At 42.3% G+C, this 17,458-nt stretch overlaps 1 protein-coding gene and 1 pseudogene across 3 annotated transcripts; one reads left to right on the forward strand and one right to left on the reverse strand.

The window, feature by feature from the left end:
• Positions 1–750: 750 nt before the first annotated feature.
• On the reverse strand, positions 751–3,873 carry LOC122145398 (annotated as a pseudogene).
• Positions 2,791–16,947, forward strand: LOC109053150 (trinucleotide repeat-containing gene 6B protein-like). Of its 3 annotated transcripts, none has more exons than XM_042757476.1 (22): positions 2,791–3,076; positions 4,251–4,338; positions 4,813–4,834; positions 5,075–5,425; positions 5,982–6,008; positions 6,159–8,969; positions 9,262–9,426; positions 9,537–9,709; positions 9,809–9,880; positions 10,148–10,354; positions 10,440–10,559; positions 10,815–10,958; positions 11,074–11,184; positions 12,016–12,214; positions 12,326–12,487; positions 12,597–12,764; positions 12,851–12,991; positions 13,303–13,395; positions 13,560–13,775; positions 13,928–13,998; positions 14,080–14,219; positions 14,863–16,947. In XM_042757476.1, exons 2-22 carry the CDS (start codon positions 4,282–4,284, stop codon positions 15,428–15,430), a joined length of 6,018 nt encoding a protein of 2,005 aa, XP_042613410.1. In that variant the 5' UTR covers positions 2,791–3,076; positions 4,251–4,281; the 3' UTR covers positions 15,431–16,947. The 3 variants fall into 3 exon arrangements, with proteins under 3 accessions (XP_042613410.1, XP_042613412.1, XP_042613411.1); XM_042757478.1 differs by having other exon boundaries at positions 12,326–12,439; XM_042757477.1 differs by lacking the exon at positions 5,982–6,008 and having other exon boundaries at positions 2,792–3,076.
• Positions 16,948–17,458: the final 511 nt, after the last annotated feature.

Below are 17,458 nucleotides of genomic sequence, written 5' to 3' on the forward strand. Positions count from 1 at the left end.
AATAATTATTAATTATTAATAACTAGCATCAAGCTGATGTTTAATTGTTCGCCTTTTTTCACAAAGGGAGTAATGGAGCTCTATCTGTTCAGCAGACTCAAAACCTGGGCAAAGAGAGAGGATGCAGATTAAATGCATGTCAGTGGTGCCTGTTCATTTAATTCACAACAAAATGTTGTTTATCCAACCTGAAACTTACCCACCAGGTGTTTCTAGAATCCAGAGGGATATTATCCAGTCGAGGCTCATTAACAATTTCTCGGAAAGCAGTAATTGCTATTTGGCCACGTCCAATGTCTTCATGGCGGTCCAGATGGCAGCCTAATTTTCCTATTTAAGAAAGATTACACAATCTCAAAAGAAGTAACAGTGCTACATAATATGGGATATATAAGCTAAACTTGTCACACTATCAGTGTTTTGCATATAAATTAAGTCATTGCACAAACAATTACAGCAATAGAGTGCTGCGGTGATGACATATTTTTGTATTTTTGTATTTTTGCCAGCCAAGAAGTTAGCTTCACCCTAGTTCCCTCAACAAAAATCCATTTTTTTTATTTTTGTATTTTTGCCAGCCAAGAAGTTAGCTTCACCCTATCAAGATGTAGAAAACGTCAAAATGTACTGAGCTTGAGTTAACCAAAGCCTTATTTCTGGCATTTAACCAAAAATTAAAAAAACAAAAATGAATGATGAAAACTTTTTGAATTTGAAGATCAGGGTAAACTTAACTTGTTTTTTTGGGGGGAAACACGTATCATCTGTAGCTTCTGAAGGGAAGTACTAAATAAAAAAAAGAAAAGAAAAATATTTCAACAAAATAAAAATAAGTTACACATCTTCATAATGTCCAAAAGTTTTCACCCCCTGGCCCTTAATGCATCTTTTTTCCTTCTGGTGCATCGGTGAACGTGTGAATCTTTTGTAATAGTAGCGTATGAGTCCCTCAGTTGTTGTCATTGTGGAAAACTAGATCTCAAAATCATACAATCACTGCTGGAAAGTGTTCAAATATGCAAAAGATACTGGAAAACCAAAGAATTTGCAGCACCTGGATGATATTTCTGTAGAACAGTGGACAGTTTAATTATTCAGGACAAACAAGGGACTCATGAACAACTATCACTAAACAAACCAAAAACATTTGTGGAGCATCTAGGTGACAACACACAGTATTAATACACACAGAATCAAGCGTGGTGTAGGTTTGCTGGTGTGTGTGGTTAATAGCTTGGGCAATTTTCTCCATGCATTTCTCGGGGGTGGAGTCTATAGAAGCTCCAGGGTGAAAGTTAAACTGGCTGAGGCCCAGTGCACTGCAGCGACTCAGTTCTTCCACAAGCATGGTCTGGCTCTTACTGAACACATCTGGATTACAAGATGCAGAATCATTTGACATACAGTCTTATATACAAAACATAGAGTATTAATTATTGACTGGGTATCGATGAAATCAACAGAACTGTTTTTAAATTTGCCAACATTGCAGCTTCATCTTTAAATAATCAGGATTTGGTGGATGCACAGAACCACAGCGAGTACAGGGGGAACCGCAGTTCATCAAATAAGATCCATGTGGCAGGATGTGTATCGGATCAAAGCCATGTAGAGCACAGGCTTCTTGAAATTGAACTGCAGCTGCTGTATCAAGAGCTGGTCTCGTCCAGGAGCGCTGGGAGCCCAAGAAAAGGGCAAAAGCATGACCTGCTATGGCCACACTTGATTTAACTGCGTTCAATATTCTTCCTTAAGAATATTATTGTAAAATGTATGAATGTATTCAGAATAAAGCATCTTTGATCACCTGATACTGAGACATGAGCGTCTATGTATTTTTTTCTTTGGCTTTATTTTCCCTTGCCATGCCATTTTTCTTCTCTGCTGCTGCCATCTGATGGTTCTGCATCAGAATGTTGTAACTCCTTTGTTTCAGTAACCTCCTCTGTCTTTCTTTTCTTCTCGCCTTTTTTTTTTTTTTTGCGCGGCCATATTTTTCTGAGTCAAGAATAAACACGTGGTTAGACATTCTTGTTGAACACCATGAAAAATAAACTATAGTCATGAAAACATTACTAATGATTATCTGTAGGCTACTTATGAAAACATTACTAATGATGAAGCAGAAACTGGTGTGTTTTTTTTCTAACACACTAATAATATTCTGAAATTTAAGGGCAGGTCATTTGTGATCTGACATTAAACACATATTTCAAACATTTTATACCTAACATGATACTATAAGACAAGTTTACAAACTTCAAACTTGGATCCGGGGACCCCCAAGGGACCAAAATAATAAATAAATAAAAATAGAATAAATAAATAAAAATACATGACATTATTATTGTTTAATTCTGCGTTCTAAAACATAACTGATTAATCGTGATTATTTTATTCTACGGGCAATTTGATTTAATTAAAAAAAATATTTTTTACAGATAATATTTTTGTCTTTAATAGCTTTATTACAATGTCAACAAAAAAAGCAATTATTTAAATTTGCAAACATGTACTTTTTTAATCTCACCTTATAAAATGGATGTTTTTTGCAAACAAAAAAAAAAAACCCTGCACTGCACTAAAACATTTTCTATATTCAAATAACGTGAGATTTGAAATGATGGCGGTAATCTTCAGCCTGCAAACCGAGGAGCTTTATTGCGCAATCAACAATCATACAAAAAGTACTAGACCTCAAAATAAACAGTGCATATTTTTTATTAAAGAAACGGCCAATTTTAAGAGTTATTGGACTTTTAATATTGAAGGTCAAAAATCTCCCTCGGCTGCCCCCCTTCCGTCAGATCTGTCCAGACACACACAGACACACCGAGCAGGAAAATGGCCGACCGTCAACCAACTGACTTTACAGCGCTTTAAACACAGATTCCGCCTCTTTCGTTTACATTATCGTATTTCATATTTAACAACTATAGAAGGAGTGGTTTCATGACTAGCTATTAGATTTTGATGGAGTATTGTATTTCACGTTGCCTCAAAACCCAGAAATTCGCACTTAAGCACTTTAGCTGCAGCTAGAAGACTAGCTGCGGTGTATGTATTAATTCCTGAGGTAAGTGCTTTGTTTCAAACAGCAGATCATATAAAATGTTGTTTATTACTGATGACAATAGTATGCATTTGAAAAACCGAAGTAGAGTGAAAGCATTTAGGTGTGGTACAGTTTTTCCTCGTCGACATCTGTTAGCCACTAGCTCGGTTTTGCTAGTTAAATTAGCCAGCCAGCTAGTTAGCATCCGTCTGGCTTGCAACTTTAGCTTTCCGCTGGGCGATCGTCAAACATACTTGTGCTTATTTAATACATATTACTACTTAATCTGGACAATGTTTGCATTAAATGAAATCAAATATGAGGCGGCTTTGTGGTTTTGGTGGGCAGTGTGTCCCAACTCACAGTCCTGGCTTACGTTACTATTGCTTCCAGTATTTGACCAGATGCATATTTATGCATGTCTGGTTTTGACAGTTTCTTACGTTAACGTTACCCTTTTGATTTTTCTCGTGATCCGTTTGCAAATAATCGGCGGCTTCTGGGGGAATTTAACAGAACTACCTGAGATTTACCTTTAATATGTGTCAATTTATCTTGCTAACAAACAAGCTAACTCGGTAACATGCATCCGAGTTTGGCAGGGCCACAAAAGCGCACGATTTAACACACTTTTTCAGTTATTGCCGTTAAAACACTCGTTTTAATAATTGTTTTTTTGCACGAATCGTTCGAATAGACGTTTGGAATGCATGTAATGTCGTATATTGCACCGGAGGAAATGGGCGGGTGAACAGAGCCCCTGTCCGAAAATTCTGCCCTGCTTACTGCAGGCTCACAGACTGATAGCAGCAAGACATTCTCCCATTACGAAGATCGTGAATGATTTTGATCGGCATCTCTTTTAAAGCATGACAAACTCAGGTTGAGCATAAAACGGCATACCTATGATGTTACATATGCAGTGATTTGTGAAATCATGATCATGTGTTCGGCGCCGCTGTTTGTGCCTGAGTCTGTTATGCATGTTGTTTGGTAACAAGGCAGCACCTCTGGACTGCTTGAAGGTGATACTCAATGAAACTGTACTGTATTTTCCAGATGTTTAGTAATGCATACTCAGATAAAAATAGGCCTTTATATCATTGAGAAGGTTTTACAGTTAAGCATGTTTGTTTTGACTGAGACTGTTTTTAAACAGTACAATCATGTTTAGGTTTTTTTTTTTTTTTTGTAGAAAGGAGCATCAGGAAAGGGAACAGCAGTTCATGGAAGACAAGAAAAGGAAAAAGGAAGATAAAAGGAAACGGGAAACCTCACAGAAGGTTAGTTGTTATATTATTTACAATATAATTATGTTGGACTGTTACATTTTTTTAAATTAATGCACAGCCTGTGGTCCATACGTGGTCATACACGCATACCACTCTGTAGGTACGCATTCATTTTCAACATTCTGTAGTCATTTTTTTCGGCGTGTGTGTGTAGAATTGATTCAGTGTCTTGTTAATAGTTTGAAAGTCATCCGAGCCTCGGTTAGTAATTTGTCAAAGTGTTATTTTAGAACTAGAGATACAAAAAATTTATCTGCTTTGAATGCTCAAGCTCTATGAAGTTGGGTGAATTCTAATTGGCTGTAAATGTTTCAGAATCATGCATCATGATATCTGCCATGAAGCACAAATCTGTGGAGGAATTAAAGCTCAAGCATTGGCCTAGCAAACATTGTTCTGTACTTTGAGTAGCCTAATTTAAATATCCATTGTCATCAATACTGACTCCTTTTACCCTTGTTTCAGGTTGCAGAGCAAAAAAATAAAGGTAACTACATTTTGTTGTCTTGCTAAGCGTTTTATAATAGTTTTTGCATTTTTCATCTTTCATGTTTGTACTGTGTACTAATATCCTGAAAGTTACAAAGATAATGTGTCATTGTGCTGACAAACAAATGAAAAGTGTGTCACCGTGTTAATGTGCGTAATCTATTTATTCTTTCATTTACCTGAATGTAGCTTTTCTGCAGTTCTGCTCTCATTTGCTCCTAAATTTTCCACTACACAGTGCCAGAATTGACCAAGCCTCCATCTGCACAGTCTCCTGTCACCCCCAACTCAGCTTCCCCCAGCCCTGGCCCCGTCCCCTCTTCAACCCCATCCACTGCCACCCCGGCTGCTGGCGCCCTCCCTCAGGGTGGGAACAATGCTAAGCGGCCGGTGGTGGCCAACGGACAGCCCTCCCCCGGCACACAGAATTCTCAGCGCTACATGCCCCGTGAAGTGCCCCCTCGATTCCGTTGCCAGCAGGACCATAAAGTGCTACTGAAGAGGGGCCAGCCACCACTGTCCTCCATGCTGCTGGGGGGAGGCAACAGCGGGGGCGACAGCCCCAATGAAACAGTGGCTTCTGCCTCAGGTAAGAATCATCAAGGGAATCATTTGATTAACGGAGAAGGCTCTTTATTTAGAAAAATATGTGACAGATCACAAACAGTAAGTTCTTTAGATACACTTTAAACATTTCATTTCAGTTGGACTAAAACAATAATTTCCTCTTTTTAAAATGTAACGTAAGCTTTTTAGTTAAATTGTCCATAAGTCTAACAAATCTTGATAATGTAAATGTAGCTAGCTCAGCTCAAAACACAACGCAAGGTGTTGTACCAGTCTGTATCAAATTTTAGAATACTCATTGTGTCCTGTATACTTGGAGTACACTTACATGCTGTAGTGAAATTTTGTAAGTTAGGGTTACATACTTCTTTGGAGAGAGGTTGCAGCTTGCAGCAAAAATGAAAGTTCATAAAAATGTATTTCTTCTGTGAAACACTAAAGACATTTTGATAAATCTGTGTTTTTGTCAATACAGTGAAAGTCCAAGTGTTGCGAGTCCACTATTGTTTTGAAACCCCAATGACTCAATTTTTTTAACAAAAGCAGTTTTTCAAAATATCTTATTTTGTGTTTCACAGAAGTTATGCAGGTTTGGAACGGCATAGGTGAGTAAATGATGACAGAACCTTTTGGGTAAACTATCCCTTTAAGACTTTCAGACTCATTTGTGTTACATTAGTTTATTTGATACATGTAGGTTGTGTGTCATAAAAGAATCATGGAGGTTCATGAAAAGTTTGGTATTTTGTTTCCAGATCCAAGTCAGGGCCCTGTGGGTCCAGCTGCTCCCTCACTGCCCCATACGTCATCCTCCTCATCAATCGCTGCTTCTTCTTCTTCAAATTATGCAAATTCCATGTGGGGGACCAGCTCTGGCAGCCAACCCCCCTCTCAGGGCAGGGAAAAGGTGATAGTGGACCGGTCAGACCTGGAGGAATGGCCTAGTATTGCTGCTGGAGATGGGTCAAAGGTTGTGGATACAGCAGGTACCGGAGGTGCGGACAGTAGCGGAATTCTGAACCGCAGCGCCTCATGGGGTGAGAGGCATCTCCAGCAGCAAGCAAAAGTTGTGGGAGGAGGAAATGGGAGGAAAGGAGTGAATTCCAGCAGCCCCTCCCCACCCACATCCTCTGGTTCACCAAATGAATGTATGCAGTCTGGTAGTGTTTGGGCTTCATCCTCCCATGAACTCATAGTGGGGAATGCAGTAGCAGCATGCTCATTGCCCCCCATATCCAAAGCTGCCCCTCTCCCAGGGAGCTCTGATAGCTCCCTCGGTGTCAGCTGTGGGATTCCAGGTGCCAATTTCACCCCTAATGCCAATCCCTCTGCTTGGCCAGCCCTAGGACAGGAAGGAGCTGGGACAGTTGCAACAGAGGGTGGCTCCTCTTCTCTCCAAAGCTCATCTTTGTCTGCCAGCAACCTTCTTTCTGTGAATCAAGCCTCTCATCAGCACCAACTTCACCAAATGCAATCCAGAGACAGAGAGCCGCCCTGTGGAGAGTGGGGTGGTGCAGCACTGGAACCAGGAGCAGGACCAAAAAACACAGGGGTGGCAGAGGGGGCTGATATGGACTCTGGAAGCACAGGTGGAGGGGATGGCTCCACTTCCTCTTCCTCCTCCACCAGCTCATCATTGTGGAAAGCTCAGCCTTTGCCTGCAATCTCCAAAACGGGTGCCTCAAGGACTGAATCTTGGGAGGAAGGGGCAGGAGGGAGCTCTGTGTCTGCTGAAGGCGGGAAAGCCTGGGGTTTTGCGGGTCAGGATGATCGAGGAGATTTGACAGGGGCAAGTGCGTGGGGAACAGGAAGTGGGGGTCAGACCCCCGGGGTATCTCAGGGAGCGTGGGGTGGGGACCATATGTTGGCTGGGGAGTGGGGGGCGTCCAGTGGTGTTGAGAGTGTCAGCAATCCAGGTGGGAAAGATGGTTCGAGCAGTAACAGCAGCAGCAGCGGCGGTAGTGCCGGTAACCCGACGACTTCCTCCTCCACACCTTCAACTATGACAAGAGCTTGGGACAATCAGAAAGGAGTTGGGGATGTGGGAGCAGGAGAATCGAGTGAGTGGGGAGGCCAGGGTAGCAGAGGTGGGGGAGGTACCTCATCCTCCAGTGGCGGAGGGAACTCCAGAAGTGGCAATCAGCGCCAAGGCTACCACCGCTCTCATCAACCTCCCAACCCTGAAGTGGCCTTACAGAATCTGCTTAACCGGTCTGACCTGGATCCCAGAGTGCTGTCCAACTCTGGTTGGGGTCAGAGGCAAGTCCGTCAGAATGTGGCATGGGATTTGGAGGGAGGTGGCGGAGCAGCAGCACCAGGTGGAGGAGACTCCACACCTACAATGAGTGCACCTGCCAACGCTCAACCATACTCTGGTTCTTCTGGCACCACAACTACTGATCCATCTTCCTCCTCTCTGCACCAAGGTGCAGCTCTGAATGCCAACTTGAACTCAAACTCCATCCTCGGGCCACCCGCTGTTTCACATGGTGAAGGTTGGGATAACAGTACTAGCAACAGCAGTTCTTCTTTGCATGCCCGAGGCCCTCCACCCTCCGGTGTCAATATCCAAAACCCTGTCGTCTCACAATCTGTAGGTGGAGTAGGTAGTTCAGCCGGGGGACAAGGCAAGCCATCTGGGGGTTGGGGAGGAACTGCTTCATCAGAAGGCCAAGGGAAAAGTTGGGACAGCGAGGGACATGAGTGGCGAGAATGTAGAACAGGGAGCTCGTCAGGCAGGTGGGGAGATTTCCAAACACAGGGTACTCCATCAACTGGAGCAAGTGGCTGGGGAGACAGTCAGGAGGAGAAAGGAACAGGTGGTTGGAAAGAAAAGAGACGGGGGGATGCAGGCAATTGGGGAACGAGAGGTAGCAGTGACTGGGTAGAGAATGAGCCTGTGTCATGCGGAGGGGTTTGGGGGGATGGGAAGGGTGGTGGAGGTACTAGTGGGGACTCAGAAGTGGGTACATGGAGTAATTGGGATGAGGGAGCTCCTAGAGGGGCATGGGGAACTGGAGGTACAGGGGTGGGTGGAGACATGGGTGGCAAATCTCACCAAGGCTGGGGTGGGAAGATGCACCCGTCACAGATGCCAAACAGCCAGTCGGCCTCACAGAAAGGCCCGGCACAGCAGCAGCAACAACAATCACAGCCTCAACAGTGTCAGTCCGTGGACACAGGGGCCATGCAAGGGGGCTGGGGAAGACCACCAGGTCCTTCAGCCCAGAGCCAAAGTTCAGGGTGGACTTCAGGGCCCATACCCCATATTTCCAGTGGCCCTGTAGACACTTTAGAGTCCAGCGGTTGGGAGGAGCCTTCTCCTCAGTCCATCAGCAGGAAAATGGAGATTGATGATGGAACATCTGCTTGGGGTGACCCCAGCAGCTGCAACAAAACTGTCAACTTGTGGGATAAGAACAATGCCCCATCTGGCCAGGCACAATCAGTGTCCCCTCAGCAAGGACCCCCAACCCTACAGCAGCAGCCACCTGGAAGAATGCTAACAGGCCTCGGGAATAGGGACATGAACCCTGCACATTCAACAAACAAGGGGCCAGGAATATGTAAGAATATATGCTTTCCTTTGAAGTCTCTATTTTAATTGGAATTCACTGCTGCTTCTTTTTAACCCTTTGCAAACATGAAAACATGACGTCAAACTCTAAAAGACCATCATTTTAATTACCTCATGGTAGTTTTTTTTTTTAACATGAAATCATTGTCAGTGCAGCAGAAGCCCAAACTTGAACAGTTACTTGGTTTGATATTTAAAGAATAACTAGTGTAACATTATGTTTCCATGTAGTATACCATAGAACCATATTTATTAAAGCATTTGCTTTGTTTATCTCTTAGCTTCTTCTGGATGGGGAGGCAGTGGCTCTCCTTCCAGTCCATGTGTGGACAATGGTACTGCAGCCTGGGGTAAACCTACTGATGCACCCATTAGTTTGGGCAACCCTGATGACACTGGCAAGGCATCAAGCTGGGGGGACCCCTCTCCCAATCCAGTGAAGTCTGGTGAGTCTGGATAATTTTGTGATAGCAGTAATGTAAATGTTTGAAATTGAACTCTTCCCGAATGTATTCATACTTGTGAATATTCTAAAGGAATGTTTTTATTTTTACAGGTTCAAAGTCTATGCAAGAAGGTTGGGGTGAAGGAGAGGGCTCAGTTAGTGCTTCACGTCACTCCAGCTGGGAGGAGGAGGATGAGAGTGGTTGTGCATGGAACAGCGCTGGTTCCCAAGGCAGTAGCTCATCCTACAACTCTGGAGGCTGGGGAGCCAAGAAGGGCAACAAGGTATGCCAATGGTCAGGCTAGGGCCTATATTCAGGCAAATCTGGTACACAAGTTACTCCTGATTACTAGTTACTGAGCTTTCCGTCTAATTTATTTCAGGGTTCCTTGAAGGGTGCAGGGGACTCTTGGATGAACCCAATGACAAGACAGTTTTCAAACATGGGAATTCTGGTAAGAAATTATAAAAGAATTGTCTTAGAGAATATAGTTTTGGGAAAAACATTTTATTAACGTAATGCACTGATATGGAATTTACCCTGTTTTTTAAAATGCAATTACATCAATCAGCTGTAATTCCACCAGTAGCTTTAATAACCATTTAATTTTTCCTAGATATAAGCCAATAGTATATTGCTCACTGATACATCAGCACCTTTATTAACACATTTGAGTGAAGTCTGGTCTATGAGGTTTTCCAATGCAGTGATTTGTTAATAGGGAGAGGACCACAGTGGTCGTTCTTTGGATCTGGCCCCTGGTCCTCCGCAGGACAAAAAGATGGAAGGAGAGAAGCGTGGCATGGGCTTAAATGAGTACAATGGAGAGATGCGTAAAGGAGGACGCGGAGGGGGAGCAGGAGCAGTCTTCCGTTCACCTGGTTCCAAAGAAGTGGGGGCATGTGAACCTGGGCCTTACTATGACAAGGTATTTGCATTTCTTTATGTGTCTGAAAATGGTAATCTGTACCTCTGCTGTCACTGTGAGTAATGTGAGTATCCTTTTTCTTTAGGTGAGTGGTCAGTTGTTTAGTAGCGGAGGTGGGATGGCACAGTCCAGGCACCAACCAGGGGTGCCTCCCATCAACCCATCAGTACGAGCGCAAGTGCCTCATCAGTTCCTGTCACCGCAGGTACTTGATAATACTGAATATATAATATTACTTCAGTAAGTTGCAAAAATGTTATGTTGACAGACAAGTTGTTTTAGAGGCAGACATTTTGTTGAGCTTTTCACATTTTTTCATCTTCAACGTACTGTGCACTGATTATGCACAATAGGATTTCACATTGTCTTTAAGATAAATTCCTGTTAACCACAGAAATGCAATTGGCTGAAATGTAAGTCAGATGTGATCTTGGTAATAAGATGAACTAATTTCTGCTGGGTGCCAGGCTCTGTGCTGAAGCAGATGCCTCCTCCCAGTGGAGGTGTTGGAGGTGTTGGGGGAGGCATCTTTCCTCCACAGCTTTCCCCACAGCACATTGCCATGCTCGGCAGCATATACCCCCATCATATTCAGTTCCAACTGGTGGGTAGCTCCATGTTGCATGCTCAGTACTTTGTCTTTGCAGGCCAGATTTAATACACTCACTACAGTTCTGTTTGATTTTTCTTTTGACCCTGTGAGTCGTGCTTTCTTGCAGGCCTGTCAGCTGCTACTTCAACAGCAACCACAGCAGCAACAACAGCAGCACCTGCTGCAGAACCAGCGCAAGTTCCCCCCAAACATACGTCAACAAGCAGACCCACAACAAGTACCGTCTTTACCTCTTTTTTGCTTGACTACTATTTAACTGTTAAAGCTGCTGCGATTTTAAATGTATTCTGATAATTCTACAGTGGTCAGATGCTCTCAGAAAATTCTGAAGCTGGCAGAAAATGAGTTTTTACATTATTACATTCTTTGTACTGGTTTCATATTGCAAAATGTATATTTAATTGCTTGATCTAGCATAATTCTCTATTTTAAATGCCTTATTATAAGGCCAAATATTATAAGGTACTTTAATAAACCTCAAAATATGGTAGAAATGTTTTTTATTTTTTTTTTATTAGTTCTTCCCTGCTTATCATAGCCTTCATTCTGAATAGTCTATGCGTGAATATTGTTCAATAACCCATATGTTCAAAAAAAAGTTAAAACTTAGTTGCATTCATTTGGTCACAAAAATAGCTTGCAATCTCAATTTGTTCTTTTTTGACTCATTGTGGCTTGTATACTGTCATATTAATTATTCAAGTAACTTTTTTTGATACAAGCAGACTGGTAAACCGCTCTCTTGCACACACACACACACACACACACACACACACACACATATATATATATATATATATATATATATATATATATATATATATATAGACTAAATATTTGTGTAGATGTCCCACAGGAGATAATGCTGTAGTTTGAAGTCAAACAACATAGCACAACAGATAGAAAGATGCAATTTGTTGTCATCTGTTCTTTAAAGGGGGAAATGAAATGAGGATTGGGGTTTAACCCTCTGCAGTTGTGGACACGTAAACAATGAGTTCCTGTAGAGTTGCAGCTGTTATATTGAATCATGTTTGTTTTTCCCTAGCTTGCTAGAATCATGGCTGTTCTTCAGCAGCAGAGACAGCAGCAGCAGCATGTGGGAGGTACAGGAGGCAGCTCCAAACTCTCTCCTTCTCACCTTGGTGGTAGTGGCCCAAAGATGCCAATGTCAGACACCCTCACACACCCTGGCTTGGCAGGATCTGTAGCAGACCTGCATCAGAAAACACAAGGAACTTATTCTGGTGAGTCTGTTTTTATTTTAAAGAAACACATGAGGGTCTTATGCATGTTGAGAACTTGATGTAGTTGTGTTTTTGTAACATGCCACCTTCTGTCCTATTCTGTGTCTCGAGGGTTTGGGCCTGGAGTGAGCCTCTCTGGTCTGGAATTGGGTCCCATGGTTGGTGGCCCAGCTGGGCTTAAAGACAGTGGGGGGCAGCAGTCTCGTTTCAAGTGGATGATGGAAGGTCATTCCCCAGCCCCCTCACCTCCTGATAGCACTCTCCATAAAAATGGTGCAATACCTTATTTGTGACGCCTACGAGTTTGGGTTATACAGAGAAGTGTGAAATGTACTGGTACAAGTTTGACAGCAACTGAGTCTTCTGTTTCTCTGATACATAGGTCCAATTGCTGCTCCCCTCAAAATGAGAGGCGGTTCTCCATACTCCCAGTATGAGATGCTTGGAGGTGAGAGTTTGGGTGTGCCTCCACAAGGGCCGTCAGATCACTGGCACAGAAGTCCTGGAAACAAGATGGGCGCCAAGACTGGCACATCCAGCTGGCCTCCAGGTAAACAGTGATGCACATCTGAACATTTTCATCTTCGTCACATGTGAATATATCTGTTAGGAATTGAAATATGATTTTCGCTTCAGAGTTCCAACCAGGAGTGCCTTGGAAAGGAATTCAGAGCGTGGACCCTGAATCTGATCCTTACATGACCCCCGGAAGTATGCTGGGCTCATCGATGTCAAGCCTCAATGACACTGAGCACCAGTTGCTAAGAGACAATACAGGTAAAGCTCCCTACACTTACAGATGATGGTTTAGAATGGTAAGTGCATGTTTAATATAATTAGTTAGTGGTTGTGTCCTTTTTGTTTTATGAATCACTTTTTCAAAAGGTTTTCTAAGATCTTTAGAATCTTTGATTAAATTGGGTTTGTTCAAACATTTGACCGGTGTTTTATGACATGATTTCTTCTTTCAAAGGTAGTTCCTCTGCCACAAAAATACTTGGAGAACTAGGCTCTGAATTTTAAATTTAATTTACATAGTCATGTAAATAGTAACAAGCAAGTCTTGTATTTTGCATGTGTTTGCATAGAATCAAATCCCTCCCTCAACACCTTGCTGCCTTCACCTGGTGCCTGGCCCTACAGTGCCTCAGAAAGCCCCCTCAACAATGCACACAACCCAGGTAACATCAAAGCACTCTTCTCACTAGATTTTTTTTTTAATTTGATTTCAGAAAGGCACATAAGACTTAATTTTTTTTGTCCACCGAACTGAATTACGTAATTTCTTGTTTCTTCCCAGTATGAATACTCTGAATATATTGTGCTTTATTTCCTGTTCTCACAGCTAAGTACACAGACTACAAGCCCAGCTGGCCACTTGAGCCAATAGGGCACAACAAACCTTGGAAGACCAATCGCAACAGCTCTTATCTGCCACGCCCACCTCCAGGACTGACCCATCAGAAACAGCCCTCTATTTCTCCTTGGACGGGAGGAGGCCCACGATTGGGTAGAAGCTGGGGTGGCTCTGGAGGCGGCCAAGAAAACCGATTTGGGCCTGGTAATACAGCATCTTAGAAGCCGTAAAACTTTATTGAAAATCGCAGGTGTTAAAATGAAACACTATTTAGACATTCACTTCAGTAAATTCAACCTGTTTTAACTTTTAATAAAGGATCAGATCATAAATGGCCTCACTCTTTATCTGTGCAGGTTCTGCATGGAGTGATGGAGGAGCCTCTAAGGGGAGCTGCTGGCTGGTGTTGAGTAATCTTACCCCTCAGGTATCTGTTATGACTTATGTTGTTTTTTTATTGAGTTCTTTTGATTTCATTGCAATGATTTGTATCATTTGTTCTCTGCAGATTGATGGCTCCACTTTGAGGACTATCTGCATGCAGCACGGTCCGCTTTTGACCTTTCACCTCGGTTTGACTCAAGGTAGTGCTCTGATTCGCTACAGTACTCGCCAAGAAGCAGCCAAAGCCCAGAGCGCACTTCACATGTAAGTGTCTAGAAATCTATATCCTGACCCAAATCAAAGTAAATTTTCATAGAATTTTTCACATTTTAGCACCCTGTCAAATCTCGCTCCCACCTCAGAATAAAACATAAAGAAGGTAATTTTGTAGTATTTAAAATAAATCATATTGTGATTTGCTGATGTAGGCACAATTGCAAGAAAGTTACAATTGTGTGAAATAATTACGCTGAGAAATAGTCACAATCACGACAAATATAATAATTAAATTGTGAGACATAACATTACAATTTTGAGAAATAAAGACAATTAAAAAAACAGGTGCAGTTACAAGATTTAGTTACGTTGTGAAATAATGTCTCCGCAGTTGCAAGTTGGAGTAACAGGCACAGTTACGAGAAATGGCGACATTGTGAGATGCATAGTCACAGTTGTGCGAAATATAGTCACACTTACAAAAAACAATGGCTCAACTGCAAGAAATAACTACATGGTGTGATCTATATTGTGTCAGTTGTGAGAAAGTTATTAGACACAAAGCTGCAATTGCAATTAAATTACAATGTGAAGTTACCTATTTGAATATATTTTGTTTTACTCTGTGGCAGAAATGGGCTTCCATACCTTTTACATGTCTTCCTAACTAATCTCTGAAAATTCCTCCCAGGTGTGTTTTAGGTAACACCACAATCCTTGCCGAGTTCGTGAGCGAGGAGGAGGTTGCTCGGTATTTTGCACATTCCCAGGCTGGAGCTGGCGGAAGTGGCAATGGAGGCAGCGGAGCCGGTGGTGTGCCTGACTCCGGGCCGGCAGGCGTGACGGGGTCATCAGGGGCCGGGGCCGTTGGTACCATCAGCACTGGGAGTGGCGAGCGAGAACGGGCTGGAGTGGGAAGTTTGACGGCTGGAGGAAGCAACAAAAGTGGCGGAACCGGGCCCTCTGGCTCTACCTGGCAGAGTTTGGAAGGTACGGGCAGCTCCCCTGACCCAGCCTCTGCCCAGGGAGCAGGCCTAAGTATTTTCGCCCAGTGGAGCAGCAATGGTGCTGGTGGCAGCGTGGGCAGCAACACAGGGGGCGTTGATCCTGGCAGGGCGGGGTTGTGGGGCGGCATGACTCCAGGGTACACAAGCAGCAGTCTGTGGGGGTCTCCGGCTATGGAAGATCGGCACCAGATGAGCAGCCCTGCAGCGCTGTTGCCTGGAGACCTGCTGGGAGGAGGTGCAGACTCTATCTGACTGATGCAGCCACTTACAGACAAATACACATGCAACACACACACACATATACATACAACAGATATATAAATAGAACAGCTATCCTCCTATATTATCACAGATGCAGGAATATAGGAACATTAATCAGAATACAGGCAATTTGTGTACATGCCCTCTGTCACTCAGTTGGGTGCATAATGCATAAATATACATCAAGTATTTAGTATACATTCGTAACACCTATGTAGACGAGATTCAAAGGTAAGCACTCAAACATCAGATGCAGATAAACACTGCTGCATTATGAAACCTAGCAAAATGCATTAATACAAAATGATATAGATGACACTGGTTACAAATGTACACACACTGTCATTTTTACCCGAGCAGTGTTTCGAGCTCCCCATGATCTGATCTTCACAACATGGGAGCATGGAGGAGCAGTGTGTGGTAGTAAATCAGTACTGATACACACGTACACGCACACAAACACATCCCATTTCTTCTTATCCTTAAATGAAGACTTCAGCAAGACTTGAACAGGACATGCAAACAGTTGGACTTCAATGCTGACTCAACTGGATCAATCCTAAACCTTGAGGTCATAAAGATCACACACGCATACTGAGACGCTCTCACTCAGGCGTGCACTGTAAAGGTGAAACCAGACAAAAAAGGACAAAAATATGCATCATACAATGTTCGTTGAACGCTCACATTGTTAGGCTCCATTTTCATGCAGACTTAAATTACTCAAACACTGTTCTGATGTCTGACAAACTGTATCTCGTTGTCTTTTTTTTGTTTTGAATGATGGTGAAATCCAGAATTTTCTTTTTTGTTTCCCAAACGCTGACCTCGTTTTTCTTTTTCTTAATTGAGTATGTTGTCATAATGACGATCACTTGGATGTTACTTAGCTGTACAAGGTGCCCTTTCTGCCTGTGCATGCATGAGTGAAGTCCCAGGTAATGGAGGCGACGTTCTTTCGTGAGGCATCGATGAATGTGTGACAGCCAGAGATTAACAAGCGTGGTGTATTTACAAAGATCAGTGCTGGATTAGGGTGGTGAGTAACTGTATGAGTGACAGCTTATTTCAGGTGTTTGATGTCTATGTGTGCATGATACGTATGCAGGTGTGTGTGAGTGAGTGAGTGTAGACCGCAAGTTCAAGAACATTGGCACTAATGAATATTTCTTAAGTTGTGGTTTTAGCAGCCTTTTTTTGTTTTATATATTGTCTGAATTGCAATAATTATAATAAAGAAAACGATTTTTTTAGAACATGCAACCAACTGAAGGCATTCATACTGAAACATGAAACATGCCAAAACTTATTGTACCAAGCTGAGCTGGATGGGTGTTTTAGGAACACTTAAAAGTTACCAGTTGTTTATTTTTGTTGTCGTGTACCATTATAAATTAAGGCGGGCTTTATCACTCGTGTTCAGGTTTTTTGTTTCTGATTTTACAAAAGAAATTAATTAAAAAGAAAAAACAAACAAAAAAAAGACAATTAATAAAGGTTGAATTTAATTTCGTTGTCAATTGTGTCCATTTTCTTTTCATTCATTATTTAGGTGTGTTTCTTCTGTTTAACATTCTCACAGCTAGAATCTACTCTTATAATATTACAGGTTTGTAGGGGCCATTTTTGTTTTATAACCTGTTTAAATGGATGAACTTGCTTATTAGGTCCTTGTTAAATATTTAGGCCAGTGGTCCTCAACCTTTTTGACTCCTGGGCCCCCATTGTCCACAAAAATATTCAAAGCCCCCATGAATTTTGCATTTTTTTTTTTTTTTTTCGGAATAAGGATTAAGGATAAGGACTTATTTTTACTCAGTGTCTACCTGATTAAATATTTTAGAGCTTGGCATAACAATAAAAATATATATTCTTTATAAAAATGCCCATAGAGTTATTTAAAAAAATGTACATGACTTTACAGTTCTAGAATATCTATATCCACTTTCTATATCCAGGTTTCCAAGACAATGAGAACCCTGGTTATTCAAAGAAAAAAAGTGCGTGAATTAAACTAAT

The sequence above is a fragment of the Cyprinus carpio genome, chromosome A6 (genome assembly GCF_018340385.1).
Source record: "Cyprinus carpio isolate SPL01 chromosome A6, ASM1834038v1, whole genome shotgun sequence".
Lineage (NCBI taxonomy): Eukaryota > Metazoa > Chordata > Actinopteri > Cypriniformes > Cyprinidae > Cyprinus > Cyprinus carpio.

Excerpts from the sequence above, each read along its gene's own strand:
- LOC109053150 (XM_042757476.1), top strand. The coding sequence starts at position 4,282 with ATGGAAGACAAGAAAAGGAAAAAGGAAGATAAAAGGAAACGGGAAACC. Across the intron at positions 8,970-9,261 it reads AAACAAGGGGCCAGGAATAT|CTTCTTCTGGATGGGGAGGC; the intron begins GTAAGAATATAT and ends TTTATCTCTTAG. Across the intron at positions 9,881-10,147 it reads TTTCAAACATGGGAATTCTG|GGAGAGGACCACAGTGGTCG; the intron begins GTAAGAAATTAT and ends ATTTGTTAATAG.